This window comes from Argentina silus (assembly GCF_951799395.1).
Source record: "Argentina silus genome assembly, chromosome: 17".
Classification (NCBI taxonomy): Eukaryota; Metazoa; Chordata; class Actinopteri; order Argentiniformes; family Argentinidae; genus Argentina; species Argentina silus.
In genome coordinates this window covers 4,042,823-4,068,935 of record NC_139671.1, presented here as the reverse complement: position 1 = coordinate 4,068,935, position 26,113 = coordinate 4,042,823, and the positions used below count along the sequence as shown (strand labels likewise).

General features: G+C 42.3%; 1 protein-coding gene across 1 annotated transcript; it reads right to left on the bottom strand.

Moving 5' to 3' along the window:
- Positions 1-26,113, bottom strand: LOC310818100 (C-1-tetrahydrofolate synthase, cytoplasmic-like). The gene is made up of 27 exons (XM_083688872.1): positions 26,010-26,113; positions 25,819-25,903; positions 24,264-24,323; positions 24,113-24,166; positions 23,602-23,738; positions 20,870-20,970; positions 19,567-19,703; positions 18,699-18,810; positions 18,028-18,155; positions 16,773-16,870; positions 16,108-16,281; positions 15,750-15,886; positions 15,008-15,054; positions 14,573-14,680; positions 14,174-14,248; positions 13,915-14,007; positions 13,370-13,510; positions 12,976-13,044; positions 12,510-12,621; positions 12,083-12,222; positions 10,019-10,060; positions 8,637-8,737; positions 7,805-7,982; positions 6,417-6,524; positions 5,928-6,080; positions 3,828-3,914; positions 1-3,120 (listed from the first exon to the last, which is right to left on the bottom strand). The coding sequence occupies exons 1-26, from the start codon at positions 26,108-26,110 to the stop codon at positions 3,843-3,845; spliced, it is 2,763 nt and encodes a 920-aa protein (XP_083544998.1). The 5' UTR covers positions 26,111-26,113; the 3' UTR covers positions 1-3,120; positions 3,828-3,842.

Genomic DNA, 26,113 nt, shown 5'->3' with positions numbered 1-26,113 from the left:
AGGAGGAGAAGAAGAAAAATACATATGATAAATCCTTTGAATATTGCATGATACACGTCAAAGCACATCAGAGTCCCTGGGATTCCAGGGGAAATTAGATTTACAAATAAATGCCAGACAGAGAGATGGAGATCTGGAGACTCATATCTGAGTGACGCAGTAGGACTGTATGGCGACCCAACATAGCAGCGTGTGTGTGTGGAAAGCAGGGAGCTGGTACTGAAGTTGCAGGTGATATAAGTAAGTTAATGTGCAGTTAAGACTCTGAGGCATGGATACTTTATTATACATTACATTCACATTGTTAGTGGGCCGAACTCACTCTCACAAACTCAACACTACGAAGACACATGTAAAACACACACACACACACACATGAGCACACACACTCAAAGCAAACCTACCAAAATACACACCCTCAAACCATAAAAGCTAACAAATCGACAAATTACATGGATATCATCGACATCGGCATCAAAGATTTAAATCAGAATTGTCTATACGACAGGCATCCATTTAAGTTCCCCAGTGAATTTACTCCCCTGAGGCCCAGCAAATCCTTCCCCAGTTGACATGCACATACGTACAGTGTCCATGACAAAAGTCTAATATGCGAGGGAGGCTTCACACAAGTAAAGGACAAACGCCGTTGTATTCCCACAATGCAATCACATCATTATCTGTGGGAGCTATGGTAACGGCAAGCTTTTGAAAAGGTCACAAAGAGATTTCATTTGGCGAAGACAAGATAAAATATATATATAGGGTGGATTTCACATCCAGTCGAGAACAAAGCATCTCTCTGAAGTTAATAGCAGGAGTGTGTGTGTGTGTGTGTGTGTGTGTGTGTGTGTGTGTGTGTGTGTGTGTGTGTGTGTGTGTGGAGAATGGGGGTATGGAGGTAATGGGGGTATGGAGGTAATGGGGTCATTAATGGAGAAAGGCTTGTAACATAACATACATTTGTTTTCCATTATCTTTTGCTGTCTTAAGGAGAGGACAGTGCATCCCGCTTTCCTGAAAAAAACATGGTGCAGTAGTGTCCCAGTTCTATCAAACTGTGTCCTTTCTTCATTTCTTCCATTTCGTCCTACCCTAGGTGACCACTGGTTGGTGAAAGGATAGCTTTTCAGTAGCTCTCACCAATGTCTTGTCGTAGGATAGGTCACAAAGGAAAGGTGACTAGGAAAGAAATCCATGTGAGACCAAAGTGGAAACTATAGTGGGTGAATGCATGTCTTTAAGTTATGATCAATAATTTCACAATTCTACACTTATAATTAATTGCTCGAAAGGCTGATTGCAATTGTGCTCTCAAGGCCTCTTCATTGTGAGAATTACTGCATGGCATACTAATTAGGCGTATTATTCATTGTTTGAAGATAATGCTGCTGCTAAGTGAATACAATAGTTCAAACAATACAATCTATCAACAAGCAATTAAATATTCATGCCGTTAAGTGATACATTTAAAACAAACATCGTCTCTGGAACAGCTTTAATTCAAGTCTTCATTCTTGCATTCACATTGCTGCAATACTATTGAGGCAAAATGGCGTTTTACAGACGAAGAAAAGAAGAAGACAGCGATGAAAGCCAACAGGAATATCAAAAGGTGTGTAGCTGTTTAGTGACATTCAATGTACAGTATTGATCGTATATTATGGCAAAAAAAAGAGTCTGCTGGTTTTCTCAATCTTTGGATTCCTTTTCAAGGCTCTTTCCTTCCCTTCATGACTATTGATCTGAAAGGACCTGATACAGTATATGAGAGCGATGGTGTAAAAACCTGCAACATGCAACAATAGGCTGGTCGTGAGATAATGACATAAGATAACAGACCATTATCGATCAACCCAGGCAGCCAGGCTCGAAGTTTGGACACAGTACTAGCTTGTTTGTGTTTCATCAAACTGGTTAATTCAGTAAACGTTTCTTGGGAAATCAGCCAAGGCGATTTGGCATTTTCATTGGAAGCTCGGTTCAGGCCATAACTAGGCTGAAGCTGATGAAATGATCATGAAATGATATTATCATACACTCCAGAGTGTGATTGTGCGCACACTCACACACTTGCAGACACACATTCACAGATCAACACACACACACACACACACACACACACACACACACACACACACACACACACACACACACACACACACACACACACTTCCCTTTCTGTTTGTTAGCCATGTAGATATAAGTTCTTCACACTCCTGTTCCTCGCTAATTGCTGATGGGCAGGCTCTGTAATGAGCAGAAACAGCTAAGGACGGAGAGCTCTCAGGGAAGCACAGGCGCTGGTGTCCAGCTCTATTCCTGGAGACAGCAGTGTGTCTCCCTCCAGAGAACTGTCACTTGGTTTTGACACACGACACTAATAGGCTTTCTGGGTAGAGGCTTGAGAAAAAAAAAAGGGAAAAAAAAGAAGAAAAAAAAGATGGCAGCCCATGAACATGGTGATTAAGGAGACCAGGAGAGATGCGAGAAGGAGAGGATTTCTCTATTCCCTTCTGACCTTTCTTTTTTTCTTAGAGTCTTTCTTGGTCCACAGGGATGAAGAAGTTGTGGTTAGATTACAACTATAGAGAGGCATAGCTGTTGAACTTAGTGTCAGGTTGGTGGAGAGGGTTCTTCAATCCCGGTGCTAAAGACCCTCAGACTGTGCAGGGTTTGGTTCCTGCCCCCCTCTAACACACCTGACTCAACCAGTCTTGGTCTCAATCGACAATAATGATGATAATATATATAAAAAATAAAAAACAATCGCTTTGTTTGTTAATCACATTTCATTCATTGTGTTCAAACCGCTTGATGGTTATTCAACCGTGTTTGGTTGTGTTAATGCTGGGCTGGATCAACTGTAAATCCGCACCACTGCCAGTCTCAAGGACCTGGGTCGTCCTGTGGAAGGGCTGGGAAGCATTGGTGGCAGCTGTCGCCTTCTCTCTGCCAGAGCTCAAGGGGTTAATTGGGTTCGACTCTCTGTTCTGAACAGGGACAGGGGAAGAAGGGAGAGAAATAGAGGAGGTAAAGCAGACAGAGGGCGGAAGAAAGTGAAAAAGAAATGGGGTAGAAAGAGGAAAAGGCACGAGAGGTAGAGAGAGAAGGTAGAGACTGAAGCAGAGGGTATATGAAATGGAGTTCATTGGAAAGAGGGAAGGAATGAGAAGGGAGGGAGGGAGAGAGGGAGAGAAGGAGGGGGAGAGGGGGAGAGAAAGGGAGCAAGAGTTACACACTGAAAAACACGTTCAGGGAACCAACACAGTAAGCAGAAAAATGCTAATTAAAAAGTGTCTTTTTTCCCACACACAGCCTTTCAAACAGAATTGGATTTGACGCCTACACCCTGTGTTTGTTTTTAACAGTGGCCATATGGTCCTCGAAAATTGGAATTGTGTTGCCACGCAAAGACAAAAAGCAATAAAACGTTACCGTTCAAATGCGAAATATGAGGAAATAATAACTGAGAAAAGCGGGAAGCTTCACTTCGTTGTTTCATTGTAAGTAAAGTAAATTATGATTTGATTCAGCATCGGTTGAATCCGAGGCAGGTCCTGGACTTTAATGTGTAATATCCTCTATGATAGTTATGGGTCCCTAAGCAAAAAATGTTGCGGCCCACCACGCACCCGCAGTAAGCTAATTATTATTTTAGCACATGGGGTCCCCTTGCGCTTGCTTGTAGGAAGAGCTGATGCTGTACATGTATGTTTTTATAACATTTGTGCTTTGTTTTAAAAATGGTCAAATAAAGCAAAAAAATTCTAAATAAAAAGTATTCCCACCAACATTCAGAGTGGTAGTATATCATATGTACTCACCTGGGACCAACGGTCCTACAGGTTTTCTGTGCAGAGGTCATTGTCATGGAAACAGGAGTAGGTTGGTGCTGGGGCTGGTGCACTTGTCTAGTAAAAGGTGGATAGACAGAGATAAAGAAGATGGTAAATATTATTATCTGGAGGACAACAGGTTGCAATATGATTCATCTCTTTTTATCTCTAGTTTTAGTTGCTAAGGCAGACATTAGTATGTCTGTGTGTGTGTGTGTGTGTGTGTGTGTGTGTGTGTGTGTGTGTGTGAATGCATTTGGGTAATGGGACTAAGAATAATGTGCAACACACATTACACACTCCAAGGCACACACACGCACACGCACACGCACACGTGCACCACAGGCAGATGGACAGATTCACTGAGCACACCTTGACGCAAACCGACAGATCCCCCCTCCAGCTACGCATACATATTCAGAACCTAGCGACTCTCGTTAAAAATATCCACTCTGTCTGTGGTTCCTGTTCTTATGATAGTGTGTGCCTGACTGTGTGTGCAAGTCTATGTGCGTCATCTAGGCTACTGGTTAAAATTGAGTGACTGCTGATGGATTCTACGCTGTTCATTGCACCAACCGCTACGTTATTCTCCTGTCAAAAGTCACCAGGAAAGTGATGGTGGGGACTGACCACTACGTTATTCTCCCATCAAAAGTCCAGAATTGCTTGTTTAACAGGTGAAAGGGGGGGGGGGTAGAAAGGGGGGCACAGACCCCTTCGCCCCCCTCACAACATTTTAAGTAGCACCCATTTGCAAAATATACTTCCTACGTCCCTGTTGATGACCTATTAGAATCAAGGATTTGAGACATTCGCCTCCTCAGTCTTTGGGATATATCTGCGCTTGTGCTTTTGAATCATATTGACATGTGCCTTCATCCAAACAGGAGTTAGTGTCTAGGGACCTCTGCTTCATTGGGTCCTGTTCTGTTCACCCCGGAGAAGGCCAGCACTCACCATTGCTATTATTCCTGCATTTATGAGCAGAAGTCACAAATGGGACGCGTTTCGGCTATAGAGCCTTCATCAGCATTCTGTTCTGATTGTCTATTGGCTAACGGCATTTTAGAAAATTGTGCATCTTGGAAGTGGAATGTAGTAAAAAGTGAAAAGAAGGGAGAAAACCGTATGGCAGATATGTACAAAGGAGTAAGCATACAAGGACCAGCACTAAGCACACAACTGACCTAGAAACAGACGGTTTTACTCAACATATAATAAATTGTAATAATTCAAAGAGATTCCTTTCATCAGTCATTTAAAAGGTAATATACAGCATAACACTAACAGGCACGATCAATGCAAAGAATCCATGAACCGTATGGAGACAAACATTGCGTTGGAATTGCCATAGAAAACCAAAAATGTAGCTATTTCAGCTTGTTTGTTTAGCATGACGATATTATGATTTTAATTAGATATTTTATGATGGATGTTGCTGGTTCAGTAACATGGCTAATATGACCATAAATCTTCTCATACGGTTTTTCCTAGTCTCCGTTTCTGGGATCATGAGGAAAGACAAATAACTAGTAATTACCAATTTTCATAAGGTGGGAGAAAGGGGCAGCAAAATAAATCATGTTGAATTGTGTTAAAACGCTATATGCTTGTTTGTATGTCTCAAAAACAACCAATTTACTAGCGTGTGGCGGTACCTCTGCGCTCTGTGCAGCCTTTGGCTTCCCCCACAGCACTAACACACCTGAGTCAGTGAATAAAACCATGACAACTACATTGAATAATGATTACAGCTCAGTTTATCAAAAGACAATGTTACTGTACCCTAGTGACATTATAATGAAATTATACTACATTGTAAAAGCATAATTTTACACTGAAATACTTCTTACTTGAGGAATATTTGTAACAAACACTGTTTGATTATAGTTGCTAATATATATAAATCAAGGAAAAAGAGATAGATAGTATTCATTCCTACTAAGTAATTACATAGTACATAGCAAAAATAACTGGCAATAATACTGTAAAATATAGTGTTGCAGTTCCTGTTTAATGAATACTCTGTCACTAATACATTGGCATTGTAGACTATGATAGGAGATGTTAGTGCCCAGTACTCACTGTGCCCACCAAGGGGTAGAGGAACCCAGCGCCCACACACGCTTGGATGTCCTGGACAGGCAGAGTGAAGCCAGTGGGCACCCCCTTCCTCTCCGGGTCATGTGACAGGGACAGGGTGGTCTTTGACACACAGATTGGCAGATTGGCCAGGCCCTATGATAAAGATGGAGGAAAAAGTGCTTTATGGCATTGGTGTGTTAATGGTCCATACAAGCCCTGACTGTCTTCAATTGCTGATAGTTGAATGGCTGTTCTGTGTATTACGTGAAGAGTTTAATTCCAAAATGCTATATATCCATTGCAAAAATGTTGTCTTACATTTATCATAAAACATCTCAATAATCAAATGCATCATAAAGGTTTAAGTCATAACAGAAATAATTGTATAGGAAAGAAAGTACATTTTTTTAAATGGTGGATATCATTTTTTTGCAAATATAATCTTTGTATTACACAAGGCTAAGCCAGTAGCTCTGCCTTTTTGCTCACTTGTTTCGTGTAGAGCGCCACCTTCTGTTGGGCCTCTGGAAGAAGCTCTACGTCATCTGCTCCATACATCGCCTTGGCAATTGACCTGATTTTGTCAACGATGGGCGTCTGAAAGCATAGTCGACATTCCCACACAAAGAGTGGAGCCAGCACATAATAATAATAAGCTTTTATTTATATAGTACCTTTCATACATTAGAATGCAGCTCAAAGTGCTGCACAATACAGCACGAAAGAAAGAAAAAAAGGAACAGATTAAAAAACGAGAACGAGTTGCTCTTGGCTACAGCCTTGTAAAGTTCTTCTGCAGAAATGCTTGTGAATTTATCTATTGTCACATGCTTATTACGCGTTTTATTATAAGGGTCACCAGTGTCATAATAATCATAATAATCAACCATAATAATCAATAATCATACCTTCAGTGTATGAGTGGAGCCAATACCAAAAGTATGCTATCAATACTAAATTAACTATCAATACTGAGCTATATATACCTGGAAATAGATAGCAAAATTATGTTTTGTTACTTAACATTTACATTCCAGTCAAACAATAATGATTAAGGTGGGGATAAATGTTAATGCTATGCGATTTGCAACCAGACGCTGGAGGTGATTGAACCAAAGATAATACCAGTGACAAGATGAACAACAAGATGGCAGTTTTGATACATGACAATCAAAGGCTAAATGCCAGAGTGCCACATAAGACATCTTCTCTCTCTGAATATTTCACAAGAGTAATTCACTAGGGGAGCAGGAACTATAATGAAACAGGTTTAAACTGGGGGTGCTAATTGGATTTGTTAAGTCTATTGGCGCTAATGTGAAGTTAATGAGGAGATTATTTAAATAGGAAGGTAAGTTCAAATACAGTGCCTTCAGGAAAGTATTCAGATCCCTTCACTTTTTCCACATTTTGCAGATCAGAGACCCTATAAAAACAGATATTAATTCCAAAATGACATGAACTATTATCCTTGCATTAAGATGGACTCAATTCAACTTACTGAGTGATTTCTTGATGACATTCCTGCATTTTAGCGTCATAGCAAAGGGTCTGAATACTTATTATGAGTTATTTCTGTATTTCAATTTTAATAAATTTACTAAAATTTTCTAAAAATGTGTTTTCGCTTTATCATTCTGGGGTATTGCGTGTGGATTCATGGCAATTATTATTATTTTTTTTAATTTAATCCATTTTAAATTGAGTCTATAACACAACAAAATGTGGAAAGCAAATACAGTAGGAAGAGAAGATCAAAGGTTCCTCCCCTTAGATATTCTACTCCAATGAGAAGGAAGTGAGGAGAGAGGAGGCAAGGAATAGAGGGAAGACTATTGGAACGCACCCATTGACAGTGGATAGTGAGAGCTGCTTACCTCCAGGTCGTACAGGAAGTTCAGCTGGTGAGGAGTTTCAGCTGCCCTCTGAACAGCTTGACCCAGTGCCACTGCTCCAGCGCCCCCTTCAGCCCAGTGTGAGCATCGCACAGCCTCGAGAGCCCCCGCTAGTTTAGCCTGGTTACAAACCATCTCCAGCTCTGCATCCGTGTCTGAGCTGTATTCACAAGACAAGATACTAAGATAACTAATGTAAAAAGGGGCCTTCAATTGCTTCTCGAGAGTCCGTACTTTCCACTTTGATTTTGCATAGTGCTCCTCATTGGTTGATTCTGACTTTCTTGGAACCTTAGCTATCATCTTAATAAAGTGATTCAAGTTGAAAATGTGAGTTTCCTTTTTTCAAGGAGCACTTGAACGCAGCATAAGAACAGACTACTTACACTGTTACCAATTCAATCAACCAATCAACCAATCAACCAATCAACCAATCAATCAATCAAATTGTAGGTCTTATTGTGTGGTGCCTAAACAAGCAAGGCCATAGTGGCAACGAAAAACTCTCTAGGTATACAAAGAAACTGTAGCCTGCAAAGATTCTGGCTAGTCTCTCTAGTCTCTTTGGATTAAAACCTAATTTTGATTGCTGAAAGATGCAACGTTTTCATTACGATGCAGTTTACCGATAAAATGGGCTGATGGAGTGCTCTCATCGTACAGGAAATCAAGCACACTCAAATTTTTCACATATTTAAAACCATTTCAAATATATCTTTTTAAAGCTCTTGCTCAGGTTTTTGCTTGTGAATCCCTGCTCTACCTCCAAACAGTAGTCTGAGATTTGCACTCAGTAAAGAAGACAACCATTCACCTGAAGGTGTTGACCGCTACGACCACGGGCAAGCCAAACGCCCTGGCGTTCTCCACCTGTCTCCTCAGGTGGCTGCAGCCCCTCTCCAATAACTTGAGGTTCTGCAGAAGGGCGTTGGACCAAGGCACAATTACTGGACATCTTTGTGATGACATTGAACAGCATCAACATATAACACTAAACATCAACCGTTCAATACTACCGGGTTAGCTTTGTCTCAACATTTCATATAAAAACTAAACATCAACCGTTCAATACTACCGGGTTAGCTTTGTCTCAACATTTCATATAAAAACTAAACATCAACCATTCAATACTACCAGGTTAGCTTTGTCTCAACATTTCATATAAAAACTAAACATCAACCGTTCAATACTACCAGGTTAGCTTTGTCTCAACATTTCATATAACACTAAACATCAACCATTCAATACTACCAGGTTAGCTTTGTCTCAACATTTCAACAGTGATGACAACCTAAGCATTAAACATGATCGAAACAATGAACACTTGTTTCGAACATCCACCCCCTAACAAGTGAACACTTGTTTCGAACATCCACCCCCTAACAAGTGAACACTTGTTTCGAACATCCACCCCCTACCACAACACATTTCACCATTTTCAACCTCAACACAAAACATAATTTACAACAGCAAACATGTTTCCCTTCCCTCAACACTAAATGTTCGCACAAAACACCTTTACCTCAACTGCAAATACTGTGAGACAGTATATACAGTATTATGTGATGCCTGTATGAGAATTTGTATTTTTCACAAGTACCCCCATTTAGTCAAGGCAGCACAAAGCTGTGTGCACCCGATCCCAATATCTCTCCTTTAAAGTTTGTAGTTAGAACGCACTGATATCGTATCGTTTGCTTAATCATCGGCATTATCATCATCAGACCTTGGGCTAACCCACGACAGCTATACTTTAATATTTTAATCCCAACACTAGATATCATGACTAGAAGTTGGTCACTACACCAGACTCCAACTCCTTCTGTAGGAATGCACTGTGACAGCAAATGCAGCCAATATGACTTTCAACCACAGGAAACAAAATCAAGGGAAATCAAATTTCAAGCAGTAACTCCCTCCCTCACAATGTCCCTAGTCTCACTGATTCAGATGAGATTCTGGGATCCCAGATGACAATATCCCTCCTCCACATTTCTCATTAAAGGTAAGTAGCTGCAGTTCCTACAGAAAATATATCCAACTCTCCAAAGATTGAAAAATAAATCCCCTGTATAATTTTGGAGAGGAGCAAACCTGATCCATATTTCAGTCACCAGCTGCAGGTGAGCGGGGAGGGGGAGGGGGAGGGGAGGGGGAGGGGGAGAGGGAGCATGGGCATCGCCTGAGGGAGATTACCTCCTGTGAGTATTCCGTTGGCATGGCTGAACCTCTGGTGACCTGTAGGAGAGGGAGGCAGGAGGAACACCATTGGGGACATTGTCTTTAGTGTGCAGGGCCATTGTCTAGGTGCAGTAGCCATTTAGATTTCACTTTATCGTTCTCTTTCTATCCTACCCCTTCTGACAATTGCAGAGATTGGTCTGGGATCCAAGTGGATCACTCTCTCACTCTCACTGTCTGTCTGTCTGTCTCTCTCTCACTCTCTCTCTCTCTCTCTCTCTGTCTGTCTGTCTCGCACCAATTCAATTTAAGAGGCTAACGTGTCACGGTTGCCAATCAGATTTTATTAAAATTATTATTGTTCCTTCGGTAAGTGATCATATGGGCATAACACACTCTCTCTCTCTTCCCACTCCTCTTCTGTTCTCTAATAACAGTCTGACATCATGAGGCAGGAACAAAAACAGACCACAATAGTAAAATGTTGATTATGTGAATAAAGATTGATTAAAGTTATCTGGACGTTACCATTGACAATTAGCTTTCAAAATGACTGATTACTACAGCTCACACACTTGACTTCTATTTCACTCTAATTAATCCTCTCCCAAGTTCATACGCTCAATGTATCCTGATGAACCAGTGTCTCAAGATACGGGTGTCTACTGAATTAATAAATATAAAAATGCAAAAACAAACGTGCTTAAACTGGATGTTAACAATGTTCACACATTGACAAGTTAGATTGGACACCTCTATTTTAAAACATGGAGGCACATGTGAGAGAGACAGGAAGCCATAGATATAGAATCTCCTCCATGGAGGAAGCTTCGTTAAGACTTCTCAGTGACGTCATCCTGTGTGGTACTGTATATACATGTGCTGTTTGAGCTTGAGCATAGAAGTTGACCCTGACCATAGATCTATGTAGGATCAGATAACCATCAACCGTCACTCCTCAACCATAATCTTAACCATAACCTTAACCATAACCTGAACCATAACCTTAACCATAGATCTATGTAGGATCAGACAACCTTCAACTCCTCACTCCTCAATCATAACCATAATCATAACCTTAACCATAACCTTAACCATAACCTGAACCATAACCTGAACCATAACCTGAACCTTAACCATAACCTGAACCATAACCTGAACCATAACCATAACCTTAACCATAATCATAACCATAACCATGACCTTAACCATAACCTGAACCATAACCTGAACCATAACGGTTAGGGCATACACTCACATGTTTGTACTGTACAGCTAAGGAATGGGGCCGGGGAAATCTAATCTAACCCCTCAAATTCATAGACAGTGCTCTAGATGCAGGGATTGACATAATATCCACTATTTGAATATTGTCGCCACGTTTGTTTGCGTTCTCATGTTTGTAAACCATGGAGCAATAACACATTATTTTTTTTATTTTTTTATGATCAGGTTGTTAGACAGTTGTGGTAAGTTTATGAGGACATTTTACTGCGTACTTCAATCATTAAGAGGAATTCAAAATCGGACCCCTGAATCAGTGGCGAGAGGCAACGTTGTGTGCCTTCGGCTCGGAAGTCATGCGTGATGATGGATGAGTCAGTGGATGAGTCAGTCAGATGGATGAGGAGAGTCAGTCAGTAAATAATTGAGGCCTAATGAAATCCCCAGAGTGTGAGGACCAACACACCGCGTGCTCTCTGACAGCATGAGATGAGAATCTGAGTGAATTAGAGAGGTGACAGCTGTATGCTAGAAGCTACTAGACGGGGTGCGTCCCAATAGTCTTTCCTCTATTCCTTGCGTCCTCTCTCCTCACCTCCTTCTCAAAACCCATAGAAGGAGAAGATCCAAGGTTCCTATCCTTCCCATATTCTCCTCCGATGTGTTTTGAGAAGGAAGCGAGGAGAGAGGATGAGGAATAAAGGTTGAGTCCTCCAAAAAAACCGATGTGAAAGAGACACGTGGAAAAGGCCATCATAGACTATTGACATGCACCTTTAGACTCATCAATCGGCCATACGCCACTCCTGTACCACATCCCTCCCTCCCCTAGCACTCCCCCTGGTGGTGGCTCACCGTCGGTCCACCCCCGTGCATCTTGAGGGAACGGACTGTTGCAACCATCACCACCACATCAGGGCGCAGGCCAGAGGAGCGACACTTGATGTCAAAGAACTTCTCCATGCCCACATCTGCCCCTCCTCCTGCCTCAGTGACTTAGAGGTGAGCGTGTGTGTGTGTGTGTGTGTGTGTGTGTGTGTGTGTGTGTGTGTGTGTGTATGTGTGTGTGTGTGTTGAGGGTTCAGGAAACGAGAGAGAAAAACATTTTGACATTTATAAGCATTTATAAGCATAAGCAAGCATCTATTCTATTTCTAACTTTTTTGGAAAGTGTATTTGAAAATAATTGAAATACAAAAATAACTATTTTGACCCAGGTCTGGGGTGTGTACACTTATACAGTGCATGCCACATGAAGTTAGATGTGAAAAGCACCACTTACCCACAAACCCCTCTGGGCCCACCAACTTCAAGGCTATCTGGTCAGCCAGGACCGACGAGTTGCCATGGGCAATATCTGACAATGGACTGGTGTGAACAAACACTGGTGTTCCCTGGAGAGAGAAAGAGAATGAAAGGAGAGAGAGAGAGAAAGAGAGAGAGACTACTTTAGATGTCCTCTTAGCAAGGGATTAAAACACAAACACCAGTTATCCATAAATAATGCAATAATAAAACCTCCAACAAAACAACAACCACATTCAACACTGACCCTTTAACGCTGAAATGTGTACGTTCGGATATCAACCCACAGTTGAAGATGGTACATTTAAATTAAACAAATCATCTCTTGTCCTCACAATGAAATACTCCCTCTCTGTCCTCCCTCTCTTGTACAGTGTCCCTTGTATATAATCACCTTCATGTCGGCCATCTTGGAATAGCCAGGGGATATGTAAATGTCTCACCTCCATAGTTTGCATCAGACTGGGCTTCACAGCTTCTCTCATCAGTGTCGCCAGCACTCCACTGATGCCCTGTGGAGAAAAAACACACAAGAAGATTTAATTACATGTTATTGAAATCACTCAGGTCTGATATGCAATAATGCTCGCTCTCCTGCACACCACCAATGGATGCACATTAGAAGTGTGTGATGCACACACAGACACGCACACACAGACACACACACACACACACACACACACACACACACACACACACACACACACACACACACACAGACTGATAAGGATACTAATAGGAACTGACATGTATGTGCATTAAAAAAACAGAAAAACACATGCTGCTGTATTCTTCCAATACACACAGACACACACACACACACACACTCACACTCACCATGTCTTCTATGGTAACAGGGTTGCCCTTGCGGGTGGTGGCCACCACCATCCTGGCCAGGCGTCGCCTCATGTCCTGCAGGCTGGTACTGAGGGCCAAGATGGCCATCATCTCACTGGCCACTGCCCCGCTCAGCTGCTCCTGGTGGGTGGCAGAGTGGGGAGCAACAGATGGTAGAGGTCAAACTGACTGTGTTCATTACAGATGGCAGGCAGGCCAACCAGAGTTACAGTACATGCACTAACATTTCCCATTGACATCAATGCATGATTTTACCATTTATTTAGAAAGTTTTACACAAATGCACAGATCTCAAGTTAAGATTTGCCCCCAATGCCTTTCTGGGAGGGAGAAAGACACAGCCAATTGTGAGGTTGTGTTTTAGTAAAGTAAGTCTGGTGCATACTGTAGGTGTTTGTCATAAGTTTCATATCCAGTGAAGCTGAACCTTATGTTTCAAGGGACCTGTTTGCATAAAAAATGTCAATGTCCATTTACTGTCATGTCTGTTGAATGAGTGGTGTAAAAGTGACCTTTTGACGTACCATCTTCGACTGTGGGTCGATATCCAAACGAACAAATCGGATTACTTCTTCCACTTTCAGGGTCAAAGGGTCAGACTTTTCTATTCCCAGTCTCTGCAAAGAATTCACAAAGAAGAACACAAATTACACAATGTTGACTTCTGTCAGAAGACATTTAAAGAGATGTTCTTCTTCATGTTTTCAAGCCATAACCTGCTGCGTGAGCTCTAAAATGATGTTCTCCATAAACACAGCAGTAAAGCTAAGTTCTTCAGCTTGCCTTGAGCCTATTTTGCTGGGACTGAGTGAAGCTTCTATGGCCATCCTTCAATGGCACCAGCCAATCGAATAGGGCCTGTGTATGGGCACAAACACATACTAAATTATTCAACAGTTATTCAAAACTATTCCTCATATAGCCTTCATTGGCAATAAGGTCCCCTAATTACAATGCAAGAGCAATGCAAAAATACTCACCCTACCCATTTTTATAGTTTACAGTCCAAAGTTTACCTTCTACATACTTAATTGTAACCTACAGTATGTACCATGTAGTTAACATACAATTTCTGAGTTACCAACTCTTGGAAGTATGTTCCAGAAACCACCAATTGTTACCATATAGTAGCCAGCTGAAAAAAGACAGCGAATGAATTTATCCAACATTGTGTTATCTTACCTTATCTGACTGAGTAGATTCTGCAAGCAAACGTGCAGCGATGGTGTCCACGACCAGGCTACTGGCTGCAGTGACAGCCTGTGTGTCACTGGTGAGATGGAAACTGACCTAGAATCAGTGAAGATGAATAGGACGAATGATCCATTAAAGCCGCAATCAGCAAACGGTGAAACTAGCGAATAAACTGACTCACCACTCTGGGTAAACAACAAAACTACCCCGAGAGGTGGGACAGCCGACAGCCGACATGCTGTTTCACCGATCAGAGGGTGGAATCTTAACCCGAGATCCGTGCACGTAACTCGATTCGTCACGCAAATTTCAATGCAAGGTTTGCAGATCTCGAGTTAGGATTCCTCCAAGACTGTGGCTTTAATATAACCATAAACAATACATTTATCTAAAGGAGGAGGGGAATGTGAGAATGTGTGGTACCTCTTCCATAGGAAGGACTTGGGAATAACCTCCTCCAACAGCACCACCTATATGGTTATGACAAACAAAAGGCCTTGAGCATTTGCGCATTGAGCAATTGTTCTCTAGTCGAGAGGTGGTTTCCCTGACACAGATTAAGGCTACTCCCTGACACAGATTAAACCTACTCCCTGACACAGATTAAGCCTACTCCCTGACACAGATTAAGCCTACTCCTTGACAAGACTTCCAATGGAGATTCTCCATCCGACATTGTCTTAAATCAAGGACCAGGCTTTATCTGGTCTGGAACCATAATGACTGATTTTACTTTTTTATTTTATTTTTTATTTTTTATTTTTTTTGTTTACCTTTCTTAAAAACATAGATTTAATCTCAATAAGACTAACCCAGATAAATAAAGGTTTAATTAAAAAAGTACCTTTTGTCTGAAATCAAAGGGAATCTCTCTTTTTTTCATTCAAATGAACCAAATGAAAAGGCGTTATCCATTGGAAATTACAAAAAAGTATCAACGAGAAACCCTGAACAGTATTTGTAGTCTAACAGCAGTACTTTACTCAAATATCACAAGAGGAACATTTCTCATCAGTCACAAGTACAGTCCCAAAAGATAATTTATTTGTGCATGAAAATATATAACCAATGGTGGACTGATAAGAAATATACTCAAAAAGTAAAGCACTTCTTTAATGGGAAAATATAGTAAAGTAAAGCAAAAAAGTAAAGCACTTAATGTTACCTTTGATACCAAAGTTGGAGCCCTGAGTGGGTTGGCGCACGCAGGCGAAGGAGTTGACATGAAGGTGTGCCCCTAAGGCCTGTGCCAGCCCCAGGGTGGTGGTTGTCTTCCCTTCACCCAGTGACGTGGGGGTGATTCTGCAAACATAAGGTCAAGGGCCTTTTTCCATTAGATAGTGCACCCACTGATCCACATGCCAGCTCTTGGACTCCCAGAGTGATCAATTAAACTCATCAGGGCATTTTTGTGTCAATGTGCTGTAAATTGACACACACACACACACACACACACACACACACACACACACACAAATGTATTTGGTTTGTTAAGATTCCATGTTTTGAAGTAGGGACCTTACCCTGTGACCAGCACGTATTTCCCATCAGGCTGTTCTTTAAGCCGGTTCATGACATCAAGGCAGACTTTGCCTCTGGTTGTCCCATGGGGCTCCACCTCCTCGGAGAACAGGCCAACCTCCCTGGCCAGCCGGCCAATCGTCTTTGGTGTGCAGGAGTGTGAGATTGCGGCATTGCTGAAAAAGGTCACAGAAGAAGCTAACCCTTGTGTTGACCTTCCTTAATCACACCACAGTGACGTGATGCCATCAGTAAGCAATTAGCTGTTTTACTATTTTTTCTACAAGTATGGCGGTTCAGACACGGTTCATCTTAGTTACGTTTGAGTAACCTATTGATAGTAATGGATACGATAGGAGGTTGTTTTTTATTGACTAATCTACTGACTGACTGATTGATTGCTTGACTAGACATGCACTTGCTGTACCTCTTTTCGATTTGAAATAAGTACAAGGTCACCTTTCGTAATCCATGTGAATTGATCCTCAGGTACATAATGAAAAGGTGTATCAGATCTGTGTTCAAATCATTTTAAATACTTTTCTGTGCTTGATTGAGTTTGCCTGGTACAATGGAGGCAATGGAATAGTCTCAAAATTGTGAATCCCGCTGATCTGACACTCCAAGCAGGCCCAAGCAAATGCTCAAAGTATTTGAAAGTCTCTACCTGGGTTGAGGTTTCTGGGGCTTCAGCGTGGCATAAGAGATGTTCCATTTCCCCGGTTGATAAGTCTTCAGAAACCGCTTGGCACTTTGGACGGTGTTCTAGTAATGACAAAGTATAGACATCTAAATATAGAACGCTGATCATTACGAAGTCAGACTTCAGGCAGAATCATTACACCTAAATGAGAGAACAAGAAAAGGTCTCCCTTGTTGATACAAGCCTCTCCAAGGCAATGAAGGGGAAAGTGAGTGTTTAACCACAGCCTCCATTTTAATCAAAGCCCTGAGGCTTAATTACAACAATGCCAATACAGTGCCTGCACTGTTTGTTGAAAATATATATAAAATATATAATAAATATATATATATATATATATATATATATATATATATATATATATATATATATATATATATATATAATTATACATGCCCAAAGTACTCACTGGGGAGATTGTCAAGATTATGAGCAAATATGAGAAAGTCCCATCTGTCATTTTCTTTTTGTTAATTTAGTATCTTTAACCGAGAGGCAACTAAAAATGTTGTAGTACATTAGAAAGGTAATTGCCCCCCAAGGCTCACAATGATCGGTTGGACAATTTCAAAGATCACATTTGTTTTGGACAAATCATTTGCATAAAAATGGTTAACTATCCAAATGCAAAAAGGCCAACGTGATGACCTTGGAATATGTCAGTTTGTTGTTGTCAGTGAAAACTGAAGTACAAATTGAATGCACATACAGTAAATCCAGCCAATACAACTTCAGAGAAGATTTTGATTGACATTATTGTAGAATAAACTAAAGCTGGATCATCATGATGTATTGTTTCTTGTCTATCTGTAAAATCGGCTGTGAACCAAATTAGGCTTCCAGAAGACAATAAGGTATCTATCTACAGATCTACAGTCAGATCTATCTATCTATCTATCTATCTATCTATCTATCTATCTATCTATCTATCTATCTATCTATCTATCTGCCTGCCTGCCTGCCTGCCTGCCTGCCTGCCTGCCTGCCTGCCTGCCTGCCTGCCTGCCTGCCTGCCTGCCTGTCTGTCTGTCTGTCTGTCTGTCTGTCTGTCTGTCTATCTATCTATCTATCTATCTATCTATCTATCTATCTATCTATCTATCTATCTATCTATCTGCCTGTCTGTCTGTCTGTCTGTCTGTCTGTCTGTCTGTCTGTCTGTCTGTCTGTCTGTCTGTCTGTCTGTCTATGCTCAACTGTATGCCCATTGGCAGCATACCTCCATAAGCATGGCGACAGTCATAGGCCCCACCCCTCCGGGCACAGGCGTGATAAACCCTGCCTTCTCCTTGGCGGAGGGATAGTGAACATCGCCCACCACCCGCTTCCCACTGGGCTTGCTCTCATCTGTAAGGGTCACAATAACGGGTCAAAGGTCAGAAAGCTCATAGAGGTCAAAAAGTTTCTGTTTCTACATTCAACATGGTTACAGTGCATTGTTTTCTTGTTGTGTGTTGGAGTATACTGTAAGTGTGTGTGATTGCCAAACATGTTTTTTATTTTTTTTTATGGAAGCTGAATACGATTTTCAATTTTTATCCTAAAAATGTACAATAATGCTTTTGCAAACTTAAACTTGACAGTTCTAAAGTTCTTTTGCAAGACAACAAGTAGCAAAAGAAAAAAACAGACTCTCTCTCGCACACAGACTCTCTCTACTGCGTTCTAATAGTATCAAATGGCTTCCACTCCACAACTTTATGACCATAACTGAGGAAACTAAGTAGGTTTCCGCCGTTCTGATTGTGCTCATCATATTTATCTGTTGCGAGCAATGGTTATGAAGGGAAAGAGAAGAGGAACACAAGCTATTAATGTCTATGAGAATACAATAGGATGTGAATAAGAACAGGGCACAGATATAAAACAGAAGGAGCCTGTTATAGACACCTGGGATGTGGTTGATGCCACAGTCAATGACCACAGCCCCGGCCTTCACCCACTCTCCCTTCACCATCTCCGCCTTCCCTGCACCCACCACCAAGATGTCTGCCCTCCCCACCTCGGAAAAAAATGGATAGAAATGTAAAGCATTTGCACAGATTCAAAAGTAGCTTGCTTTATGATTTTGATTTCTGTGTTTGAGCACATTTGTCCGGTAAGACATGCTAACATTTTGAGTGGCACAAAAGTGTTTATACAAGAACAGGTGCTCTGAATAGTGATAAAACTAAGATTCTTAGAAGATAAAAGTTAGCCTTATACCAAATAAAGAGTCCAAATAGTTCCAATTGTTTAATCCCAAGATGCATCAGCTGAATACACAAAGAATGAGAGTCACAGCTTTCCTAATGTACTCCCATGAAACCACCACCCTGCCCCAAGCGATAAGACCCTTAAAGGAAAGGTACAATACAGTGAACAGAACACAGTCTCTCTGTCTGAGAGTGCGAAGTTAGATGCCAGTGTCCACCAGTGTAGCTGTACTCCCCCAATGTTATCTTGTGGGAGAGTGTTCTGCAGAGCCTTAAGAGAACTTGAGCTGCAATAGCACACCATACGTAAAACCAGGCCTACGGCCGCTCAATACATGTTACACAGTTCACACACAGTTTCTATGCAATCTATCAATAGCATGAAGAAGCACGGACGCATAGAAGAGAGCACCATTTTGTGCTTCAACAGATACTTATAGCCTAACTGGTTTAATGAGAGGTACTTGGAGGGAGGAAAAAAAGAGAAAAGCCGTAGAAAAGGACATGACCCTTCCACCTGGTGATTAGAGGACAGAATTGTTCAGGAAAGGGGCGGGCATTACCTGGGCAGCGAGGTCACGTGTTTTTGAGTGACAGGTGGTCACTGTTGCGTGGCTCCACAGAAGTAGGTCGTGCATGGGCGCCCCAACGATCTTACTACGGCCAATCACCACAGCGTTCTTTCCCGCCACGGACATGCCTACAGGACAACAACATGGATGACCATCATCATTATGCAACACTGAACCTAACCCTCTTTAAATGTAATTCTATTTACACCCTCTCCTGCTGCTAAATAATTCCTGCTGCTATATATTCACCATGTTATTGTTATAGTTTTTGATTATCTTCATTATGTTTTATTAAATGTTATTGTTGTTTGATGTTGAAGAACTGCTCTGCCCCAATCATTTTGTTGCATTGTATACTTGTATCCCATGTAATGATAAATAAACTTGAACTTGAACTTATGCTAAATGTGAAGGTGGAATATTATACAGAGTATTACACAACTGATTAGTGTGTATCTTTATCAGAAAAACACAGATTAAAATACTCAGAACACGTTTTTTGGTAAAACATGACAGTTACTTTTACATTTTACATTTATGGCATTTAGCAGACGCCTTTATCCAAAGCGACTTACGACAAATACATTTCTCTAAGTGTGTGAATCATCTATTCATCAGTCATCAAAAGAAAAAGTAATTTATGCTAGGACCAGGGGCTACTGGCAGTCACAATTTATTTTCAGGAGAGAAACTTGCACATGGGGGTAGTAGAGATAAAGAAGTCTTTAGGAGGGACAGTTAAGATGTATCCTAAAGAGATGGGTATTCAATCTAGATTTCATCTAGATAAGTAGTGACTCTGCAGTCACGACAGCAGTGGGAAGCTCGTTCCACCAGTGAGGGGCCCGGACAGTGAAAAGCTGTGACTGAGTAGCGCGGCTGCTGCATCCACGTAGTGGCGGCCGTGCCAGGCGGCCAGCTGAGAGGTGGAAGAACGGAGTGATCATGCCGGGGTTTGGGGGCTGACCATTGCTTGCAAGTACGGAGGAGCTGTTCCCTTTGCCGCCCAGTGGGTGAATACCATGGTCTTGAATCTGATACCAGGAGCGAAGGAGGGGGGTGATATAGGAGAATTTGGGGAGATTGAACACCAGACGGGCGGCAGCATTCTGGATGAGCTGCAGAGGCCTGATGGCGGAGGCAGGGAGTCCGGCCAAGAGTGGACCAACATGAAACACTACCATAAAATAATCTTAACACATTTTCCTCAGTACATATCAAGTTCAATGTGTTAACATTTCCATTGGATCCTGTACATTCATCTCCATGGCAACAGTAAGAGAGGCCCACTCACCTGTCTGACTGATGAGCTCCATACAGCCGTTAGGAGTGCAGGGGATGAAACAGTCCCCCAGATCCCCACGGGAGAGTTTCCCCGCATTTATACTGGACAAACTGGGAACACACACATGCGCATGCACACACACGCACGCACACACGCACACACACGCACGCACACACACACACACACACACACACACACCCACATCATTAGGGAAGACACAGGCCTATTCATTGCACACGCACGCACGCACGCACGCACGCACGCTCACACACACACACACGCACACGCACACGCACACACACACACACACACACACACACACACACACACAAATGTGCACACACACACACACACACACACACACACACAAATGTGCACACACACACACACACACACACACACACACACACACACACCACATACAAACTGAGTTTACAATCTGATTCTTGCAACAGAAAAAAAATCCAAATTCATTCATTCACTGATATTGGAGACTTAGTTAGTTTTGTGTGTTGCTTTCTGTCCAGGAAAGTACATTAAACTGAGAGTTTAATACAACTTGCAGGACAAACCACTACTCTCCTGAGCTGTGGACAAGAAATCGATTCCCTCATTTTCAACCTCTCCCATAACTGAGAAAACAACTTGTGTGGGAAAACATCTCTGATTGGTCACAATCCAAACCAAACTCTAGAGCCTCATTCACAGAGCCTTCTGTGTCTCCTCCAGCAGCTCTTAATAATGTGCTAGCTCTCACTAACCCTCCAGACATTCACAGTAACACTCCAGGGCTCAAATCCAGTGTCTGTGAAATCCTTGATCCTGCACAATTTTTCCCTAAAGCAACAGCATGTCCCCAATGAAGTCCAATTCTTGTCAATGTTCAACACGTAACAGATGCAGCCGTCGCTTTATGCAAATGTTTGTGGGCGTTTGAACTTGAGTGTCGAAGCCATGGAACACACACAGGGTTCTGACCATCTGGGCAGACTCCCTGGGCCTGCGAACCAAAGAGCAGACACGATAGGGGGCCAAGCCAGACCTAAGGGGAGTCAGATGGACGTTTGTGAGAGTGAGTGTGTGTGTGTGTGTGTGTGTGTGGTGTGTGTTTGTTTTTGTGCGAGTGTCTGTGTGGGTGGGTATGTGTATATGTGCATGTGCCTTTGTAAGTGGGTCAGGGAAGTATGAGTTCAAACCTCAGTGTCCTGCATAAGTAATGGGACAGTGAAGCATTTTGACTTCCTTTGGCTCTATACTCCAAAAGGTTGGATTTAAAATCAAACAATAATTGAAGCAACATAATTTATTCTGAAGTGCACAGAAACATTTTGTCTGCTCGAGTACAAGCAAATGTCGCCAAATTCATTGGATGGCGCTTCATCAGACAGTAATGCAATGACCCAAAACATACTGCCATAGCAGCTAGGACTTTTTCAGGGCCAAACAGTGTAAAGGTATTGACTGGCCAAAATTGAAATCCATTTGAACATGCATTTAATTTCCTGATGATAAGATTTTAGGAAAAAATGACCTAAAAAACAGAAGACTGAAGATTGCTGCAGTACAGGCCTGGCAGAGCATCTTCAGAGAAGATACCCAGTGTCTGGTGGGGTCAGTGGGTCGCAGACAGTTATTGCATTGACCAAATGTGAAACATCGGTGTTTAATTTGGACATTATATCTGTCCCATTATTTTTGGTGCCCTGAAATAGGGGGCCTATTAGACTTGCCAAATAACTTGAGGTGTGCATGATTTAGATAGACTTGCATGAGACTCTTCCATGGCTTCCATTATACATTTTACATTTACGGCATTTAGCAGATGCCTTTATCCAAAGCGACTTGCAACAAATACATTTGACTAAGTAAGTGAATCATCTATCCATCAGTCATCATAAGAAAAATGAATCTATGCTAGGACCAGGGGCTATTGGCAGTCACAATGCTAGAAGAAAGGAAGATTTTATTTATTTATTGTTAAATGTATTTACAGGAGAGAAGGGAGGAGGAGTGAGGAAAATGTGGAGAACAGTTTCCTTGGGTCAGAGGCAGAGATTTGAATTTGGAATGGTAGTAAGAAGCTTTAGCAGCTGAAGCAGATGAGGTGTAGTTGAGGAGGAGAGAGAGATAAGGTTTTAGGTCATCAGTGAGGAGTGCATGGAGTGCATGGAGAGGATCGTGCTGGCCTTGAGGTCTGTGGACAGAGAGAGTCGAAGGATGAGGAAAGAGTGGACAGGAGGGTGGAGGAGGCTGCATCAGTGGATAGAAGGGAGAAGGATTCAACAGAGGGTAGGGAGGATAAGACAGAGGAAGAGAGAGCGGTGAGGGAGAGGGTACGCAGATTGCGATGAGAGGACACAGTGTGGGTAGAGACTGACTAGGAGGGGGTGGATTTGAGGGGAAGGGAGAAGGATACAAAATGATAATCAGAAACTGGAAGAGGGGTAACTGTAAGGTTAGAAGTATGAGAGGATCTGGTGAAGACAAGGTCGAGCTGATTGCCTGACTTATGAGTCGGAGGAGACAGACCATCCCACTGGAGATTGACAGCAATTGGCTTCAAACAGATGGCTTTCAATAGAAACTCGTTCCCAGAGGTTAAGGCAGGATAGCCACAGTAAAATAAAACAGCTACTTTTAAACAAGATTAAATTAACTTACTGAGACTGGAGAACAGGCTTCGCCACTTAATCCCAAATGTTTTAGTGCCTGACAATTTATAGCAAGCACACCTCACTCACCCATCCACATCTTTCTCTGGGGCCACAGCGTTGGTGACCTTCTCTGTGTCCATGGGGTTGACAGAGTCCAGGGGCAGCTGGACGATGAGGCCGTGCACCGCTGGGTTCTCATTGACTGCCACGATGCTACGCAGGACCTGCACAGTCCAAGATTTAATAACGATGTGGGATTGATGAATTTGGCTGAATTACAAATTGACCCCTAGCCCGTATCCCCATCTCATGATTAAACAGCACTTTATAAGCGCCAACCGTACTATTTCACTTAAAAGTGCTGCTGGTCACAGGCAATGTATGAATTATTTTGACTTTACTCTTGAAATTTAATTTGGACATTATTCAACTCCAAATATATACATATGATTTGCTTGGTACTAATACACTTTCGTAACAAAAGAGTTGACGTCAAGTATCTTTGGTTTGCCCGGCCTGTTCAGCCTTGTTCCACAGCCATCTAAAGCTACTGTAACACTGAATGTTGTTATTGTGGTTGTCGGCCACCTCTCCTCACCTCATCTTCTGTGGCAGTCTTTGGCAGCCTGACGTGGTTGGCACTGATTCCAATCTGTGGAAAAGGTAGCAGCTGAAAATGCACCATTCTTATTACATTATTACAAACATGCAGTTGAAATCAAATAGCAAGCGCCCCTGTTGCTTTTTACCTCAGCTGCAGCTTTTAGCTTCATGCTAATGTAGAGGTTAGAGTCATCTCTGTCACCCACCTGAAAGACACACACACACACACACACACACACACACACACACACACACACACACACACACACACACGTAACATTATACCACCGCAACAAAGTGGTGGTGGTTGTCCCCGGGCGTTATCCAGGTCTGGCTGCAGTCATTGTCTGTGGGTGGGGGGTGCCCTGCGCCAGTGGATGGGTCAAGGCTGGTTCAGCCTGGGTGTTTGGTGTTGGCCCCTCTACCGAGTTTGTATAGGTTGGGGGGGGTGGCATCTGCTGCCTGGGCCGATCTCGGGTCCTTCTTCCCGTTCAGTGGTGGATGGGCTCTTGCGGTGTGCAGGCTTGGGTTGGCTGGGGCCCCTGCTGTAGGCCTCCTGGTGCAGGCGTACGGCCCTGTGCCATGCGGGCTGGGACGGTCACGCGGCTAGCTCTGGGCATCTCTGGCTCTTGCTGCTGCCCCCTCTACCCCCCTGATGTCCCTCTGGTGGGCATAAGTGGGCGCTGGCCTTGCCCTTTAGATGTATTTTAGATGTGCCGGGGGCCTCAGGCCACCTGCTTTATGCTGACTCTCTCCTACTGTTTAATGTATCAGTTTTTCAATTTGCAACAGCTTCTAATCTTGTGTTGTCCTCTTTCTGCTTATCTGTCCAACGGGCTGCCACAATAACAAATATCGTGGAGGTTCTCAAGTCTCGTATAGTATACAAGCTACCACATACTGTAAGCTCGACACAGCCATAATATAGATGAAAGAGTGGAAAGAGTAAATGAATGACTGAAAGGATAAAACATGTTGAAAGCACATGTGGGAATGTGGATCTTTGTGGTTAGGAGGTGTCAACAAACGATTATGTTCTTGTACTGCAAGTTCGCACGTTTTGATTCATGAGCTCAGCAAAATAATGTTAAGAGTATGAAAAGAAAAGTTAAAAGAAACACAACTGCAAATCAGTTCAAAGATACTTTCTCTATGTGATTCGTTTATCTGTTACGTGGCCTGTTATTATTTTACTGTTATTATTTTAACGGTTACTGAAGGCTTGGTGGGGTTTCAGAGAATAAACCTCACCATTGTAAAACTAATCAATGTTTCCAAGCAGCTACAGTAGTCTTAGCCCACACAAATTCTAAGTAGGCGGTAGTGAAGTAATTTTACTTGGCAGAAGCAAACAAATTAGCTCACACCTCTAGCGAGCTAACAATCAACACATTTACCTAAAGCCCATCTGGAGGAAAATAAGGGACACAGAAGTAAAGAAGAAGAGCTTGTAACATACTCTTGAGACTAGACCGGCAAAAATATGTATGTGAAATTCTTTCAAATATTTGAAAAACTTGGGGGTGTGCTTGATTTAGCTTGCCTTTTAAGCGGTGTTTGCACTTCTAAGGCTATTCCATTGTGCATTCCAAGTTAAATCAAGCACACCTCAAGTTTTTCAAATAATTGAAACCATTGCAAATATGTATTTTGCCCAGGTCTGCTTGGAATTAGATAAAGAAGGATATGATGCGAACATACCTGCAGCACCACCAGACCTGGACGGAAGCCAGGAAACTGACTCCTCATCGTGTCCACGTCCGTCTTTAACCTCTCCCTCACTAGCCTGTACAGAGAAAGAGAACCATGGTATGGTCATTCAACCATCCTACAAACTATTGAAGTAAGTCAGCCTGGTATTTTTTCTAGTAAGACGTAAATTGTATACACACTGAGAGGTCTTGTTGCCCGAGACGACGGTCGCTATGGTGCGTCTCCCTCCTCGGCATCCTGAGGCCCTTAGACGGAGGGTGAGGGCGGCGAAGGACAACATGGC